This window comes from Lethenteron reissneri, chromosome 20 (genome assembly GCF_015708825.2).
Source record: "Lethenteron reissneri isolate LAM-NWPU_2019-01 chromosome 20, ASM1570882v1, whole genome shotgun sequence".
Lineage (NCBI taxonomy): Eukaryota > Metazoa > Chordata > Hyperoartia > Petromyzontiformes > Petromyzontidae > Lethenteron > Lethenteron reissneri.
The window spans coordinates 15,837,174-15,856,384 of record NC_083798.1 but is presented as its reverse complement, the minus strand read 5'-3'; the positions used below and the strand labels follow the sequence as shown (position 1 = coordinate 15,856,384).

Genomic DNA, 19,211 nt, shown 5'->3' with positions numbered 1-19,211 from the left:
TTTTGTTATGATTATTCGGGGTGGTTTCAAAAGCAATTGTTCAGGTCATTCTGTGCCTGTGAGCATGTGACATTCTGCAGCTGTGTACAGAAGCGTGCGTGCGATGAGCTGGCATGTGTATGTGTGAGACGGAATGTATTCGTGTGTCTGCATGTCTTTGGGGAGCAGTGGCACAGTTGGTAGTGCACTGCACTACGATCCCAGCGCCCTAAGTTCGATTCCCGCTCACAACCAATTCTGTTCTATTTAGGAATGATATAGCACCCTTTCCAGGTCGATTTACAATGCAAAACGACGGGGGTACACAAAGACACAAAGGGGCAAAAGGCGAGCAACAGGTGGGGTGGAGCGGCTGTCAGCGAGGGAGGTGATGGAAGGGATGGAGGGACAGGGGCTGGGAATGGAGCTGCTGATGTTGCAGGGGTAGGGAAGGAGGAATACGGTGCAGTGTGATGGTGAATGAGGGTGACAGACGGGTGCAACATGGATGAGAGGCAGCGGGGTGTGGGGCACATGCGTGAAGTGGTAAGATAGATAGGTGCTGTGGCCGGGCATGGATGAAGGTAGGTGAAGGGTGGTAGTGGCAGAGGTCTGGTGGCCGGATAGCTGAGCTGATTGTGGAGCACAGCAGAGGGCTGGCGGAGAGATGCGGTTAGGTGCACTTAGACGTGGCAGCCGGGTCAGGAATTAGGGTCGTAGGAAGAAGAGGACCGGGGGACTGCGAGTGGGTTAGAGACGTGGGAAGGAACCGGTCGGGGTGGAGGCAGTGGAAGAGAAAAAGCAACAGAGAAGAGAAAGGAAGCGAGGGTGAGAGTCCCACGTGGAGAGGGAGTTCGTTCCGATGCAACAGGGGCAAGAAGAGAGGAGGAACGGAAGCGAGACTGGGCACAAGGAGGTGAAGAGGAACAGTGAGAAAAAGTGAATGTTGAGACTGGAGGGGTCTCGATTTAAAGCTTTCGTGACTGCAGGGATTCATCTTCTTGGTTCTTTCGGTAAAGTCACGTAGAAGGGAAGTAATAAAATAATAAAAATAAAACATAATAAAACAATTTTCACGACGTTTCGGCCACAACGCAAGCAGCCGTGCTCAGGTGAAAACCAGGTCTGTCGTGGCGACAGCGTCTGAATGTTTTATTTGTATTATTTTATTACTTCCCTTCTACGTGACTTTACCTAAAGAACCAAGAAGATGAATCCCTGCAGTCACGAAAGCTTTAAATCGAAAGGAGAAAGATGTTGATTGGGCACATTCTCAGAGGTGAGAGCTTGGTAAAGAAATTCCTGCAAGGCAGGCTTTTGGGAAATAGGCCAAGAGGCATACAAAAAAAAAAGATGACGCTTTATCACTTGAAGGAATCGAGGCTTTACCGTGAAATGAAGAAAAAAAACACACCTCGTAACTGGTGTGGGCCAAACATCTCAATGTTGAAAATTTAACTGCAAAATGACTCTATGGCTACTCTTAGTTCTTTCGGTAAAGTCACGTAGGTAAAAAATTATAGGTGAAATTCCTCCCCGTAGAGCAGCGGTCGGGAACCTATGGCTCGCGAGCCATATATGGCTCTTCCAGTGACGGCATATGGCTCGCAGACAATTTTGAGTTGAAAAAAAAAATCAGTTTGGAACTGATTTTAAAATACTTTTGATATTGCTTAATAATACCGTGTCGTTTTAAAGTAAACAGAAATTAGTTTTGAAGATAAATTTCACGGGTCACGGGGCCTCAACGCCTGCACGAAGCTCAACCTCACCACGTACGAACCAGACTACAAGGCCATCAGCAAAACCACGCAGCACCAGAAGTCGCATTAAAAGTAAGACATTTTAATTTATTATACGTTAAAAATTACTATATGGCTCTCAATGAAATATATTTAGAAATATTTTGCTTTTATGGCTCTCCCAGTCAAAAAGGTTCCCGACCCCTGCCGTAGAGGGTATCAAATCTAGAATTACCGAAAGAACCAAGAAGACTGGAGGGGTCGTGAAGGGACGTATAAATAAATGGGAGAAGTAACGTAGGGGGTGGGCGAGACAGTGCAAAGCTTTGAATAACGGGTGAGGAATTTAAAAAGACGGCGGTGATCGACAGGAAGCCAGTGGAGTTGTTGAAGGAGAGGAGAGCAGTGAGACGTGTACGGAAGTTTAATCTTGATTTGAGGCTTTCGTGGCTGCAGGAATCCATACTCTTTGGTTCTTTCGGTTTAATTCACGTAGATAGAAGATTAAAATGTATTTCACCTGATGACGATCGCTTGATGTGGCGATCGAAACGTCGTGATCTATTATTTGTATTTCATTTTTATTTTCTACCTACGTGACTTTACCGAAAGAACCAAAGAGTATGTGTATGGAAGGTTGGGCAGAGTGGCAAATATTCGATTAGGGCCTGGGTCTCCGCTGGTGCGATGCGTTTAAACACGAGCGTTGAGGAGGCAAAGGCGGGCAGATATGGTGATGGCCACCCACCTCCCTCGTGTGCCAGCCTTCACAGGTACTCGCTAACTGTTAAAGGCTCTGTCATTGTGCAAGTCGTCATGTGTGTATGTAGGGAAATGGGAAAATAGCGGTTAGCATGCTGCGCTACGAACCCAGCGACCCGAGTTCACTTTCTCCTCACGGCCACCACCACCGGTGACGATGATCTGAACCGGTCATGGGCCTCCCCTAGGTCGACTCAGCCTCAAACGAGTACCTGGTGCGGTGTGTAAAAACATCGCCACTGAGGCGACAAAGCCGGACCAGGAGTGGTGCTGGCAACCCACCCCCTCGCGCGCCACACCGGCCTTCACAGGTGCTCTCTAACAGCACTTGCCCCTACAGTCTGTCACAGGCTACACGGGGGATCTTTGTCTTTGTGTGCGTAGGAGCATGAGTACCTGTCTCGGCCAGGATTTCCGGCGCCACGTACGTCGGTGTCCCGCACACAGTGTAGATGGGGCCCCTCACCTCCATCGCCAACCCAAAGTCGCCCAGCTTCAGCATGGTGCTGCCATCCAGCTTGCGCTGCATCTGCAAAGACAACAAAAACATTCCCCGTGGAGCCTTGACGGCACTTGGGGGCAAGTGCTGTTCGCGAGTGGCACCTATGAAGCAGGGGCGGTTTCTTCATTAGGGCGATTGGGCGACGCACCACCAATGTCATTCAACCACAGAGTCACGCTAGCCGTCACTGTGCCTCTGGATATAGTCCAATCAGCGTCATGTCACGTTCTGTGGAGTACCGCCTCTTTTTGGGCGATTTCACTCCGGCTGAGAATCGCCCCGAGTGGCCCCATAGACTTACATTCAAAGATGTTTTTTTCGACCGGGGGGCGCTGCAATGCATTCTCTATGGCTTCCGGGAGGGCTCGCCCTAACGTGCTAACGTCATCATACGTAAGCACGTTTCATCCAACAATATAATTTGTCGCCACCTAGTGGAATCTTTAATAAAAGAAACTTGAGTGGATTGTATTAATAGTGAGTATAGAAACAAACAAGATGTATTGTAAGAGTCACTTTATTTTTCATTAATATTAAAGAAGTGAAGTTTCCTTTACATGCTTAAGCTGTTAATTTATCCATTGCATGGGTGGACCTTATCCTTATCAATCATCCAGACATTTGCCCCCCCTGAGAGATTTTGCAGGAGCCGCCACTGCTATGAAGGCCGACACAAGGCACCCGAGGGGGTGGATGGCCAGCACCAAGCCCGGCTGCCTTTGTCTCCCCGGGTTGCGATATTTACACATCGCACCAGGTATTCATTTGAGGCTGAGTCGACCTAAGAGAGGCCCAGGACCAATTCAGATATTCGTCACTTGATATTGGTGGCCGTGAGCGGGAATCGAACTCGGATGGCCGGGTTCGTAGTGCAGTGCGCTAGCCACTGCATCTGCACACACACACACGCACAGGTCACATTTGCAGCGAGTGTCTCTCTAAAATAAACACTCGTCCGTTTCCCAACGACATTTCAATTGTGCCATTCGCCTTCATGTCACGAGATGAAACTTCTATTGGGGAACTCTCGCAGAGACGTGCATCGCTCCGCGTGACAAAATGGCCTGCAGAGCGAGATAACACAGAACAGCTTCTGAGATCCCTTCACGTGGCATCTTATTTTATCCGTCACAGGGGGCGCTAAACTTTCCCTCGTGCCCTCCTTCAGAGATATATAGTTTTTTGACCCCTCACATTAACATAACCTTCTCCGCCCTACATGCGGAGTCCCACCATTTTGAATCCCTCACGTTAACATAAGCTCCTCCGCCCATGCTGCTGACACTTGGGCTACGCCCATTTTAAACCTTTATAAACAGTTTGCCTTTAGAGGCTAACCCCTCTTTTTTCTCCACCTGATGACGACCGCTTGTGTTGCGATCGAAACGGCGTAGTTTTTATTTTTATGAACCTATCTACGTGACTTTACCGAAAGACCCAAAGAATATTAATTGCAATCTAGTCAAGATTTTATTCATATACATTTACCGGAAAACTCTTGCCCAACGTGGATTTATGAAACGCGTGTTTCGGCTCCACATGGTTTGACGCTGAAAAGTATTTCTGCATCCATTGGAAGGTGTGAACGAAGCGACTGTGAGAACAATTTATCTCACCTGGTATGTTTTTGTGTCTTTTTTGCGTGATAATGTGAACACACTCAACACGCCGAAGCACAACAGAACGCCGCAAATGTTCACACATTGCCGCATGCATGTAGCCGTCCACTCGTGGAGGCCTGACAGTGAGACGGACGTCTACATGGCGAACCATTAACGTTCAAGTGACAGCGTCAGCGGCGAATGTTGGGCTGATCATTCGGTGTTAGGGGGCGAGCGTTGGTCGCGAGCGCCCCGGCATGGGAAGAGTAATGGAGACGGGGGGGTCTTGCGTTGAGGTGAAATTGAAAACTAAATAGAGTGTACACACAAGAGATGGAGAACCACTCAGAATCCTCTAGTACAATAACACGGGTGGAAATTATGTTGAATTAATTCAATAAACGCAGACGGTGTGAACATTTAGATCCCACTAACGCAACCATATTTTTCCGGTGTCATTTGTCGAACGGCATTTTCCAGGAATGTAACTCCCCCCCCATCTGGCGAGGTCTGTGCCTGTAATCTCAGGAATTAAATGTAGCCAAAGTGAGTGGAAAACCCAAATGTAACATGTTTTTTTTCTTTGCACGATCATTGATGACTGAGCTAAGGCCATCAACCCACACACACTCAGAATCCAGTTTAATGACAGGTGGCCAGAACAGAGATTCCAAAGCAGGTTATTAAGAGTAGTGGCTCAATGCTCTCATCCATCTCCAAGCCAATTCATTGAAATAACAGCCAACATCATCATTGAAGGGCTTGTCTGACACCATGTGAGAGCCCACCGACATTCGCGATATATAATTTTAAAGAAGGCATTTTTTTCATTAATTTGGGAAGGAGCCATTTATAAATTGTGGGGGTTCTAATTCCAACACGCACTGTCTTGTGATTCATAATGATGCCTCTTCGGTAACCCCCTTTATAAATTGTACGGATATTTGGAGAATGGGGCTCTCATCACGTCCACTCAGAACGGGTCCGGTGTCTCATGCGCCGAGAACTAAGTTCCCGGCGGCAGCGCGCTATTGCAGAGGTTCGTTGTTCGAATCCGGCAGACCTCCCTAATTATCACTGTGAGCGTAATGACGATGCAATACGCGCCATCCCCTTGATGGTGGACGTCAGGAGATCCTGTGACGTCGTTTGAAATGAGCAGCTCATTGTGTGGCTGGTGTCACGGTGCAAATTTGCCAAATTCGAAAATGTACCCACAAATGTTCTTGATCGGGATTACACATAGCAACATCACCCCCTACCATGAATCGTCTGCAGGTCACGTATGGGAAACAGCACCTTTGCAATAGCCGTGCACTACGAGAATGGCGTGAATATCAAATATATTAAATTATTACCACCTAAAAAGCATCCCAATTATTTTACTGCTTACTTTACAAACTTTGTTGTCTAGGCTGTAGAGTGTTTTTGGCCCGCAGTAAAAATTTGCGACGTTACTAATGTCTTACAAATGGATAATTGACAATCTGTAACCTGAACTTAAAGATTTACCAGCATGATTAACTAATCTATTACAAATAAAGCGATGGTCTTTGAAAGGCCAGATTAGGCCTTTGGCTTTACAACATTAATCTAAGTCTTTCTGAACAATCAATTTGTTCCATAATAAAAAATAATAATAATGCATTTTCACTTTAACGCCTTAACCACTTAATCAGCACAATATATTCCATCAGATGGGTTCACTTAACCCTGATAAAATATCTGGGAGAAGGTGCCGTTTCAGTATAATTTCCAAGGTGTGCATAATTTATGTGCATCTGATACAAAACTGCCAGTGTAGTCGGCACATGACAAAACTGCTGTACTTTTTGTTAACCACAAGCGGGAGAACCACCTTCATTAAACCCTTTGTGAGATACCTTCACCGGCAGAGCACGAACAAGAACACGCAGCCCAACACTCGATAGCAACTGCAGACGGGAGTGCTGTCACTTGCACAACCGTACATGTTTTGAGTGTCACCGGCCATGGATTAAAAAAAATCGATGCTCGTCAATTACTCTCCACGTTGTTTCGTAATGCCCGGAACGAGCCGATTGCGCCACCAACCAAAGCGACGACGGCACAAACGCGTCTCGTCGTCCTCCCCCCGTGCTGCGTCGTTCCAAAGTGCCACTCGCTGACCTCCTTCTTGTGCCACCACCTCTCTCGTGAGCCCTTGTCGGTTGGGGAGAGCCGTCCTTCATAAGCGCTTATTTAGGGCCATATTAGTGTAAGTTGAAATGGGCAGAAGAGGAAAGTTATGAGTGGAGGATACAAATTTGGCAACGGTGACTTATAACAAAAAAATATATCCATTGCGGGAAACACCAGCTGGACGTAAAACACGGCGGAGAGACTTGTTTGGGTAATGACCCAACCAGGGCCAGGAAATCCAAGTGCGCTATAACGACGCGAAGCAACCAGAGGGCGCATTGAAGAGGTGGCAACTTGTCGACAGCGATGGCGGGATGCGAGTGCCCCAGCTGATGTGACAATATGACAATTTTACTGGTAGGAGCCTCCTGGTTACACCAACCCACAGGGGATTCTTGTGTCCGTCGTGCAGGGAGGGGCTGGGTGGGGAGGGAGGGGCTGAGTGGGGAGGGTGGGGAGGGGCTGGGTGGCGAGGGTGGGGAGGGGCTGGGTGGGGAGGGTGGGGCTGGGTGGGGGGTCGGAGGGGTGGGGCTGGGTGGGGAGGGGCTGGGTGGGGAGGGGAGGGTGGGGAGGGGCTGGGTGGGGGGTGGGGTTAGGTGAGGAGGGTGGGGCTGGCTGGGTTGTGGGAGGGGTGGGACTGGGTGGGGAGGGGCTGGTCACCCCGTGGTGCCCTTATAAAACTCAACGTTTAACCTACTCACGCCGGCTTGTGCCCGCCCTCACAGTCGGGCATATTTGCGGAATACACCACGCCGCCGTTGACCCTGGCCATTGACCGAGCAACCCAACGTTCCTACCAGCTCCCTCCGCAGGAATGTGTTTTTTATCTGACCTGAGAGCCGGTTCCTGGGCATGATGCCCCTTGGAGCAATGTGTGCACTTGTGGCAATTTCTAGCATTTAGGAATTATACACGTGGAAATCACGACAGCGTCTTTATGAGGGCGATGAGGTTAGCTTAACAATACTCGGATTTATTAAGTTGACTAAGTGTTATTGACATCGTCGTTATCGTCATTATCATTATCAACGCCATTATTCTTGATCTGGTCAGGTGGCACAGTGGTTATAGTGCAACGAGAAGGTTGCAAAGTTACATTTTGTCATCCCTCCAGGTTCGATAGGATGAGCTCTACTCTTTGGGAATCCAACAGTGGATGTAGACCTGTTCCTATCATTTGAATGTGGAATTTCCATACTTATGCTGAATAATGTTCGAAGCAGTGCCCTTTGCTTTCCCTTCTGTCGCAACACAAATCAGGGAAACGCACATACATATACATGCTAAAACATTGTTACTGATTGCTTCATTATAATTACAATGAAAGTGAGTCGGCCACATGGATATAGGAGTTAATTCTCTGTCAGAATATTAAGCTGGCACCACGGAGAAGCTGGGTTCAAATCAGAGGTCGCAAACGGGTTTTGATTCCTTACCCGTACCCGGCCGTACCAGGGTCGTAAACGGGTACCCCTACCCGTACCCGGCCGGGTACGGGTATCGGGTACCTGATTGCGACCTCTGGGATGAAGCCATGTTGCAGGCGCGGGTGGGTTGATTCTAGGAACTTGAATTGTGAGAAGAGACAAGACGTTGGGAAATGAGTGACAAACGGTGACTCACCAGTGACTCACGGTCTACCCTTACCCGTACCCGGCCACACCAGGGTTGCAAACGGGTACCCGTACCCGTACCCGGCCGGGTACGGGTAGCCGGGTATCGGGTAGGGTACGGGTATCGGGTACCTGGTTGCGACCTCTGGTTCAAATCCAGGCAGTTAACTCTGATTCAACTGGGTTCTCAGTGTTGTCAACTGATAGTATCGGTCCATTCACTTGTGTCTGCATTAAACAAAAGCTATTAAATTCGTTTTTTACTTCATTTAGCTTCTTTTTACTCTGTGACTGTAAAACTTCAGTTTAGTTCACTTGTATTCTTGGATCTGTCGGTGAGAATTTTATTTTGTTTTATTTTTATTATTTCCCTTCTACGGGACTTCCAGAATATGAATCCCTGCAGTCACGAAAGCTTTAAATCGAAATTAAGTTCACTTGTGATCAACACTCTTTCCAATGCTAAAATGCTCCCATCATGTGACGAACGTGTTTGTCACGTATCACTTGACACCTTGGAAACCCGCAAGGGATTTCTTTTTCCCTGGAGAAAATAATAAAATAATCTTCTATGTTAATAGATACGCAATAATTTTATAAATTGCGTGTGGGTAACAGCCCCACTGAAGGGACTTTAGAAGTAGTTCTGAGACAGGACCATCATCTGGCTGGCACTGCACACTGCACAGAGTTCCAAATGCAACGTGTACTGCTTCGTGACATGCCATGATGCTCGACTGCAGACGCGACGGCACGAAAAACGGATTCTTATTAAGAAACAACACAAACAGACGACGTGGTGTGACGCCTCCAAAGTAAAAAAATAATTGTGTTTGTTGTATAATTGACATATATTTTGCATTGCATTTCTGTTTTATCCAGGCCACCCCTCGACCCCATTACCCAGGATAATCGAGCGTTGCCTGCAGATAGAAGGGCGTGGTACAAAAATACATGATCCTGACATGGGCAGAACATGTTATGGTTAAGAAGGATGATGATGACCAGTAGTTTTGATTCTAATAACAGTGTTGCGGCCAGCGGAGGGTACATGCTTGAGGGTATGTCGAGTGCAGAGATGGAGCAATAAATCAGCTTGTGTGTGGGCACTAGGACGGATTATTAGTGTATGTCGCACAACCATAAGATCGGGCATTGGCTTGGAGAGACCCTTATTAAGCAGTGGACTATTCACGGTATATATCATAGACTCTATATCATAGAGCCCAATGCATCTCCGACCATGAACACATTTCCAGTGAACTCAAACACGTACGCCAAGCTCTTAAGGCTAATGGTTACTCCGACTACACAATCCGCAAAGCCATCACTCCAACCATCAAGAAGGATCCTGTTCAGGAGCCTTTCAAGACCATCACCTTACCCTACATTGCTGGGGTCACAAAAAAGATCTCCAAAATCCTGATTAAACACAAGATCCAGGTCCGATTCAACACAGTACATAAAATCCGTGATCTGGTCCCGTCTGTAAAAGATGTGGTTCCAGACATACAGTACCCTGGCGTCTACAAACTAAGTTTCCTCTGTGGTAGCAGTTACATTGGGGAAACCAAACGACATGTCTCGGACCGCATCCGTGAACATAAGGCAGACCTGAAACACGGTAGGACAAACACCTCAGCCGTGGCAGATCACTGTTACAATTCAGTGGGCTCACATGACATTGACTTCTCCAAGACAGAGGTTCTCTGCAAGCCATCTGGCTATCATGAGAGATTCGTTCATGAGGCGATCCACATATACAAACACAGAGACAATTTCAACCGAGAAGATGGATTCTGGCTTAGCAATCATTGGAAGGACGTAATAAACCATTTCGGATCTTAACTGATTGTGTTCACGTTTACGGTGACTTTCAGACCGCGTTCCACTCACTGGCATGGTGCAGTGTGCAGAGTAATGTATGGTGTCGTAATTGTATAGTAAACATATAGCAGTGTGATACACATTAGGGTGGGTAGAATAATACATAGTGTTATATTAAAATGGATAAGGCAGCAACTGCAGCAGCAGCAAGTGCAGCAGCAGCAGCAAGTGCAGCAGCAGCAGCAACTGCAGCAGCAGCAGTAACTGCAGCAGCAGCAGAAACTGCAGCAGCAGCAGTAATTTCAGCAGCAGCAGTAACTGCAGCTCCCTTTGATGCTGTTAATCCTGCATAATGCACATGCATATGCAGGACTAATCACATTCCTGCATTTCCCATAAATATGCTAAATTCCTTTTGATATGCAACTTCCTTTGTCAATGCGCCCAGCTTATATATATGCTCCAAGCTCGTGTGCTGTTTCATTCAGACTCTGTCGCCTCGACGGACCTGGTTTTCACCTGAGGACGGCTGCTTGCGTTGTGGCCGAAACGTCGTGAGAATTGTTTTTTTATGTTTTATTTTTATTATTTTATTACTTCCCTTCTACGTGACTTTACCGAAAGAACCAGGAAGACGATGATAATGATTACAAATTAACATTTTTGGGGTTCCATCGCGTAAGTAAAATGTGTTTTGTACAACCTACTCCATCCGACACAGCCAATTAGTCGTCTCGTCATGAACAAACGTGCCAATGTATTCCTGCTTCAGCACACCGGTAACACTGCGGAGCAATACAAAAAATGTACAATTGGGTAGTTGCGACGTTTCTCCAGCAGTCACAATCAGCATCATCAGGCCGTTGCCACAATTGTGTGTATTGCTCTCAAACAACACACAGCTGGTGCCGAGGCAGGAATATATTTTCTACGTTCGTTCACGTCAGCTGGACGGAGGGTGTACAACACACATTTCACTCACGCGACGTGGCCTAAAAAAAAAAGAAAAATCAATTACGAATCACGATACCGGACGCGAAAACCTGCGCCTGTGAGATGAGAATCACGGTGGCGGCGACGACGACGACGACGAAGATGGTTATAACCGTCGTGGTCTCACCAGCAGGTTCTCGGGCTTGACGTCGCGGTGCACCACCAAGTTGGCGTGCAGGTACTGCAGCGCGCGGCACAGGTCGGCCACCATGGCGGCGGCGTGGCGCTCGGTGAAGCGCACGCTCTCCGTGATGGCGTCGAAGAGGTCCCCGCCGCTCACGCGCTCCAGCACCAAGTACGCGTGGCCGGGCGTCTCCAGCGACTCGAGCAGGCGCACCACGTTGGGGTGGTGGCCCAGGCGCGCCGTGAGCGTCACCTCGTTCTCCAGCATCTCCTCGCGCCCGGCCAGCTTGGACTTGTCGACGATCTTCATGGCGAGGTCCCACTCGCCCGGCGTCGTCGAGCGGCCCTCGCTGCCTCCGCCGCCGCCGACGCGCCGCCGGCACTCCTTGACCACGGCGAAGTTGCCGTCGCCGATGGTGCGGCCGATCTCGTAGCGGCTCTCGATGTCCCTGAGCGTCACGACGGGCCGCTGGTTGGCCAGCGGCTTCTTCTGCTTCCTCCTCCTCTCGCTGTCCTTGCTTTTGTGCTTCGGCCTCGCCCTGTCGCGGTCGTCCGCCGAGCTCTCCTCCTGCCTCTGCTGCCTCTGTGCTCTCTTGTCGAAGTCCCCGTTGATGTACTCCTCCGCGCCGTTCTCCTTCTCCGCGAGCCGTCTCCTGTCACCCTCCAACTTGCGCTCGTCCTGCGTTATTTTCAGCTCCTCCTCTTTCCTCCTCCGAGCCTCCTCTTCCTGTCGCAATCGTTCACGGTCGTCCATCACGATCCGCCTGTGCCGGTCTACGTCAGCCTCATTCAGAGTCCTCCTGCCTTGATCCTTCTCCGAATACCTCCTTTCCCTCTTCTTCTCTTCCGACTCCTGCCACCTCCGCTCCCTTTCGAGAAGCGACCTCTCTTGCTCCCTTTCCTCCTCCTCTTTCTTCCGCCTCTTCTGATCCCTCCTCTTCTCCATCTTCTTCACCTCCTCGTCAAGGTCCCAGAGCTTCTCCGGCTTCTTCTCGTCCTCCGCAGGGTGAAGGTCTTCGGGGGACTCCTGCCGCGTGGCCTCCTTCAGCCTCTCCAGCCGCTTCTGCTCCACCTCCTTCTGCTCCCTCTCCCAGCGCTCGCGCTCCCACCGGTGCGCTTTGTCCCTCTCCTCCTGCCTAGCCTTGGCCTTCTGCCTCTCGACGTAATCTCTCTGGGCCACGGCGCCCCGGGGGCTGGAAACCTCTGTCCTGACGTCGTCGTCAAACTCCCCGTCGGGCTGGAGGTGCCCCGTGTCGTGCGACCTGCGTCGTGGCCTCAGCGGCCGCTCGGGGCTCTTCTTGACAAGCGTCTGGGACTTGGGACTATCGCGCACGACCAGCCGCTGCGCGTACGGATTCTCCGGGAACAGCTCCTCCAGGATGCTCTGCACGTCTTCGGACGAGGGCGGCTCTTTCCCCGGCGTGGCCAGGAACACGTCGTCGCCGCGGAAGAAGTCCGAGATCGAACGCGCCTCGCGCCCGCGCAGCGTGAACAGGCGCCGCACGCGCTGGATCCCCAGCGCCTCCGAGATGTCCACCGCCAACTCCTCGAAGCTCTGCACCGAGCGGCGGTTCAGCAGCAAGGTGATGCGGCGGTGCGGGGGGCGGCCGCCGACCCGGACCACGGTCACGACCTTCGGCCTGGCCGCCGCCGCCGCGGCCGCCGCCGCGGCGGCCGCCACCGCCGCGGCCTGGTTCTCGGACTGGCCGTGGAAACTGCGGCGCTGGCTGCGGTCGGCCCTGCGAATTAGCAGTCCCTCGGAGTGACCCTTCCTGGCCCGCTCGGGCGGGCTGTACGACGGGCTGACGTTGGATGTGTCGCGGCTGCTGGGCGGCAGGGGAGACGGTGCCCGCATGCCGTTGGTTGCGCGCCGCGTGTCGCTGGTGCCATTCTCGATGGCGAGACAGGAGCTGTCGCTGTACCGCTCCTCCAGAGGGCATCTCTGTCCTACGATGCGCACGCACACGCACGAGATTGTGGAAGTACAGATCTGCTCTACGCAACGTTTTCATGTGTTTTGTACAGGAGGAGCGGTGGTGCATTAGTGAGCACACTGCAACAGCAACCCAGAGACCTGAATTCCATTCCCGGCCATGGGTAACATCAGCGGTGAGCGATGTCTGAACCAATCCTGGGCCCCAACTGCACCGACCCACACTCACCAGCGTGGTGAAGTATGGTCAAACGATAACCTAGATGACCGACATGGAGTGGGGAGGCCTGCATATTGCAGCGGATGGACAAAAGACCATGAATCATCATTATTAATAGAGACCTCGTGGCTGATATTATACTCTTTACAATATAATTACAATTTTAGGCAATCTAATTTCGGCCACATGTCCAGATGAATTATATCAGTGAGAAATTAATTGTTCGAAAAGGTCAAGTGAAAAGGATGAGTAGGAAGGCTTGTAATAAAGTTGGAACTGTTATTCATTAGTTTTGACAAAGACGAGCAGTTACTATAGGAATAAGATTGACACAAATGGCGATTATAATTGCAGGCAGTTCGTCACAAGCAGATGAGAGAAGGTAAGTCTCAAGCAAGGACTTGAATCGGAGAAATCTAAAAATCGCTCGCGATTTGCTTGAACATGGCAGATAATGAGATATGTAAACAGATTGTTTGTCTTTGGAGTCATTATCTGATGGTTCTGAAATCAAAGAAAAAATCTAAGTGAAATGTTAAGAACTCTTTAGTTGGCATATGTGCATTTGACTTTAGTCAAAGCCCACACTGGGAGCCTTGGGGAGTGGTGGGGCAGCGGTTAGCACGCTACGCTCCGAACCCGGCGACCCGGGTTCAATTCCCGCTCACGGCCAACACCAGTGATGATTGTCTGAACCGGACCTGGGTCTCCCTTAGGTCGACTCAACCTCAAATGAGTACCTGGTGCAGTGTCTAATAAACATCTCCACTTGAGAGACTTCGCCACTAAGTGGTGGCCACCCACCCCCTCGTGTGCCGTACCGGCCTTCACAGGTGCTTGCTAACAGTACTTTCACCAACAGCCTGTAAAGGCTACAGGGCGATCTTTTTAATAAACCCTCATCTGATTGTTCTGAAATAAAATAAAATCTAAGTGAAATGCTAAGAGCAGTTCTGTTGGCATGTGTGCACCCAACTCGAGTGAAAGCCCCCACACTGGGAGCCTAGCTTGGCATAGGAAGAGCGATTAATGTTAACGAGCAACGTTTGATTAATTTCGTTCCAATTCTTTGTTAAAATAAAAGATGTCGCAGCTACAAACGTTACCACAATGCAATAACTCGAGATTACAGTATTTGCAGTTCACGTGTGTGTTTACCAATGTGCATATTTTTTCGCAATCAAATATTCCACAATGTAACAAAAACAGCGTTTTATATGTACTGATGTTGCCATGGTATTTACTGAATAATAATAATAATCATAATTCACAGCCCTTTGTCAGTGATTCCGTGCTAAATGAAGGCCTCTCCGTGCTGTGGCGGTTGTCGGGGTTGTGTCACCACGCCGGGCGGTGTGAATTGGTGAAACAGGATGGTGTTGGAAACCCACGACCAGTTCAGCTGTAACTCGCCACTGATGTCAGCCGTGGCCAGGAATCAGGAAATCAAACTCAGGTCGCCGGGTTCACATGGCAGTGTGCTAACGACTGTGCCACCATTCTAACATAGCAATTTGATCCGGGCACCATGGTGACGAGATGTTAACAACTCGCCTGGTATCCAGGAGGGCGTATATCTGATGTTTGCATGTTCTCCCCGTGGTCGCGTGGATTTTTTTGGGGTTTCCCCTCTACATTAAAAAACATGCGTTTAGAGTATTTGGCTGCTACACATTTCCACGTGATAATCCACTTCCTTGAGCTATCATTTGTGGCCAGATCGCTTCTGAAAAAGAGCTATGTAGCTCATTGGGCCTTATCTGGTCAAATACAAATGTATGAGATTAGATAATCTGGGTTAATAATACCTTCCGAGCCAGCACTTTTACGAGAAGATGGTTTCTTAATTTCCTTATCAGCTGATGTCATCATTTGTAATGCAGGTAAACCACATGTGGGTCTGTCCTGTGTTCCATTCACAAGGGTTGCCACCTCTCATATATCAAGGGAATTCAAATATCTCACAATACCAAAATAGGGGATAACTGCATATCACGCAACTTACAAAACCCGGGACTCTTAATTTATCTGGAAGACTTATACATTTCCCTGGACAGTTAACTAAAACAACAAGAGGACGATCCTGGGAAATCCAGGACAGGTGGGAACGCTATCAACAACAGAGCAATTTGATCCGAGTGTTAGAAAATGGGTTTAGACAATCTTCAGCGGTGATGGGGCATTTGGTCTGCCCTGCACAAATCTGTTTAAGCCACAACAAGCGGCTGACTGCTCATTTCAAAGCCAGCTTGACCTGCTGGGGATAAACGTGGGTTACCCACAGTTTGGCCCACCCAATCCACGATCAATAGACCTCTTGAAGTGGTTCAATTCATTGTCTGGCTGTATACATACGTCACTGTAAAATCATTACGTGCTCATTAAATCTCTCAATTGAAATTTCAATTAGACTGGTACAATGGTGGTGTGGAGCAGTGGCAGTAGTGGTTAAGAGCAGTGACGCTAGGAACCTGGCGACCTGAGTTCGATTTCCGACCACGGCTAACATCAGTGGCGAGTGATATTCGAGACCAGTCCGGGCATCCCCCCTAACTTCAACAATCTGCACTGATCGGCGTGGCCAAAATAACCCCCCTTCCAACTCCATGACCGAGGCACGCGTCTCGAAGCGGACTGATAAAGGGCTGAATAATAAATGTATATGAAATACACTTTAGGCAGGTCTGGCATTTAAATCTGCTCAAATAAGGCATCACAAAGCTTCGTTTTGTGACGCCTTTTTTTGTCCCCATAAATAAACAATGCAGTTCAAATATATATATATATATATAATGTGATGATTGCGTGATTACAAATTACATGTGGATGTTACGGTATCATGCCAATCAAGGAACCATCCCAAGAAGGACGGTGCATAAGCGCCAACACACACACACATCATCACCACCGCCCACACAACGCTCCCTCCCCCCGTCTCTCTGCATTCAAGCTATTTCCCCTCTGATAATAATAATAGCGCGGCAAGCAGCCCTCGTCTCTGAATCCGCATTCATATTCCCCGGCGTTCCTATTTGTTTAAACACATTGCACCCCGAGCATGCGCGCGTACACTGGCTCCAGCAAGCATCGCTTTAAAAAAAAAAACACTGTGCATTCAATTTCCCATACATACGTTACCTCCCCCCCCCCCCCCCCCCCCCCCTTTGCATCTGTTCAGAGTCATCTCTGAGCCACGATCAATCCACTGCTGGATGAAGACAATCCACCATCTCTCGCTGTTCCGCTCCAAAGAAATCCCGCGGAGCGAGGCACGCGAACCCTTTCCCATCGCTCCGTCTCCCTCGGTGGACGCCCTCCGTCTCCGACGCGTATCGATTTGCCTGGCCGGCCACTCGGATTTGTTTGGAATAAACGATGGGAAGCATTGGCGCCAATTCCACACCGAGCATTGCTAATTCTCGGCACTTAGGGCGATGATTCCAAAACGTCATCCACGTCAAACGGCATCAGAAGGCGCCCCGTCAACGGCAACACGACCAGCATTGCAATCGCTACAACCCGCACAACACGGATACAGTATATAGATATACGCACAGAAATGTATACGGCATATATACATTTCGATTCGGTTAGCCTTTGAATTGCGTGGAGCCCGATGTGAAAAATCAAATATCAGTGTAGCACTTACTCTGTTTGCCCCAGATGTAGCGCTTGAAGCTGACTTCGCTGACACACGCCTGGTACACTCTGTGAATCATGATTCACACCTACCGCTCTTCACGCGGCAACAGCAGCCATATCAGCAGCACACAGAGCCGCACACAGCCTCGCTACGCACAGCTCGAAGCAAGCCGCTATATCTCTATCACCAGCACGATCGTCATCACCACCACCACCACCTCCACGCTGCCTCTATGCTACAGCAAGCGTAGAAGAGACGCGCGCAAACATATCGCATCCAGCCGTTGCGTGAGAACATCCAGAATTCTGCAGCTCTTCCGTGCGGGTGTCGCTGTAAGTCCAGCTAATGATGGTGATGCTGCTCCTGCTGCTGCTAATGCTGTCCTCCTCCGACATTCCGTGAGCTTCTCCCGTGTCTGTCCGTCTCACCGTCGGTCGCTCTCGCCGACTATGTGTCTGCGTGTCTCACTGACGACGAACTGCGCGGCCGTCCGTCTCGTTGACTGGCTTGCCAACCGCATGTCTGGCGACCTGACTTGGCGACTTTACAGCCCGTCTCACTGACTGGCTCACTGCCTGCCTGCCTGCCTCACTGACTGACTGTCTTCTAACCTGTTGAGTAAGCGTAGGTGTGCTGTAAGCTCGTGGAAGGCGCGAGTGAGCTTTGGGGTTTTTTTGCTGCTTCCTTTTTCACGCGTGGCTCCACCGCAAGCGGACGAGACCAATAACATTCCGAGCGGGTGTGGCTTCTTGCGCTTGTCGAGAGACATTTAAATTCAGCTTGATTTTTTTATTACTATTTTTATTATTTGCTGCTGCTGCTGCTACACCGCGCCAGGAAATGATCTCGTCAGAAGACAACATCGCAGGGAACGGAGCCATTATTGTGTCCGCACGCTGGTGTCGATGATGATCGTTGTGATTGTCTTCATCAATCCGCTGCTGGATGAGTCAAAACAACCACTTGCTGGATGGGACACTCATACCAGTGCTGGATGAGTCAATCGACTGCTGGATGAATCATACCAACCACTTGCTGGATGGGACACTCCATCCCATGCTGGATGAGTCAATCCACTGCTGGATGAGTCAACCCACCACTTGCTGGATGGGACACTCCATCCCATGCTGGATGAGTCAATCGACTGCTGGATGAATCATACCAACCACTTGCTGGATGGGACACTCCATCCCATGCTGGATGAGTCAATCCACTGCTGGATGAGTCAACCCACCGCTGGGTGAAGAACTCCGCGATGCTGTCGCTCTCGGTTGTGTCACGGCGCTTGTATTGTCATGGAGTCCCTTGCCCAATTGTTGCCCGTCTAAATAGATCACCGTTGGGAAAATAACATACCTCACGCTGATTGACGTGCGGTTGATACACTCGATTCAATTAAAGGCATCGTATTGATTAGCTTTTTTTACATTGTGGTTGGACTGGTCACGTGAATCAATTACATTCATCTGAGTATATACTGCAGTAAATTAAAGTAATCATTTACTGTCCCTCCGTCAATCCACTGCTGGATGAAGGCCTCCAAGCATCACGTCGATGATGGAGGCTGTTTGACCATGCTTCGCCGCGCTGTTTAGCCCACGCGCGATGCTGTCGTCAACGTGTTACGATTTTGAAGTCAAATGTTTGTTTCATTAGGAAAGGAGTGTGTTACTCAATAGATTTGAATAGGTAGCTATTCACATAATGTAAAAACTCATGAATTCCCAATCATACTTAAATGTCATTTTCAACAGGCCCCATGGGGTAAAGTGGAGTCTTCGATTCGTATTATCCACTCCGGCCCTCCTATTTATGTGGTACGAATAAAGGGGTATTGCCCGAAACGTGACCTATCACGTGTGTTTGCTATTAAGGCCACACGCAGCGTTAATGACACGTGTGTGGATGCTGCTGCGAGTGTGTGAACGAAGGGAGTGCCCAGGGACGGTTCAGATATCGCTCGACGCTGATAGCCGACAATTATTATTGAACTCAGGTGGCCACATTTAAATCGCAGCGCGCCCTATCACATGCGCCACCGCTCCCCCACCATACAACGTAAAAAAACCAGAATGTTTGACACTGGTAACGCGATGTTCGTGAGTATCGTGTG

The 19,211-nt window shown here is 49.4% G+C and overlaps 1 protein-coding gene across 3 annotated transcripts in view; it reads right to left on the bottom strand.

Annotated features, from left to right (window-relative positions):
* DCLK3 (doublecortin like kinase 3) overlaps positions 1-19,211 on the bottom strand; it is a 52,772-nt gene that overhangs the window by 8,652 nt on the left and 24,909 nt on the right. For 2 of the 3 annotated variants that reach the window (XM_061555120.1, XM_061555119.1), the window contains exons 2-3: positions 11,307-13,249; positions 2,880-3,012 (exon numbers count right to left, since the gene is read on the bottom strand). In XM_061555120.1, coding sequence (XP_061411104.1) covers positions 2,880-3,012; positions 11,307-13,249 — 2,076 coding nt within the window. Of the gene's footprint in view, positions 1-2,879; positions 3,013-11,306; positions 13,250-17,104; positions 17,819-19,211 lie in introns of those variants that run through there. The other variant, XM_061555121.1, reaches the window with a different exon arrangement.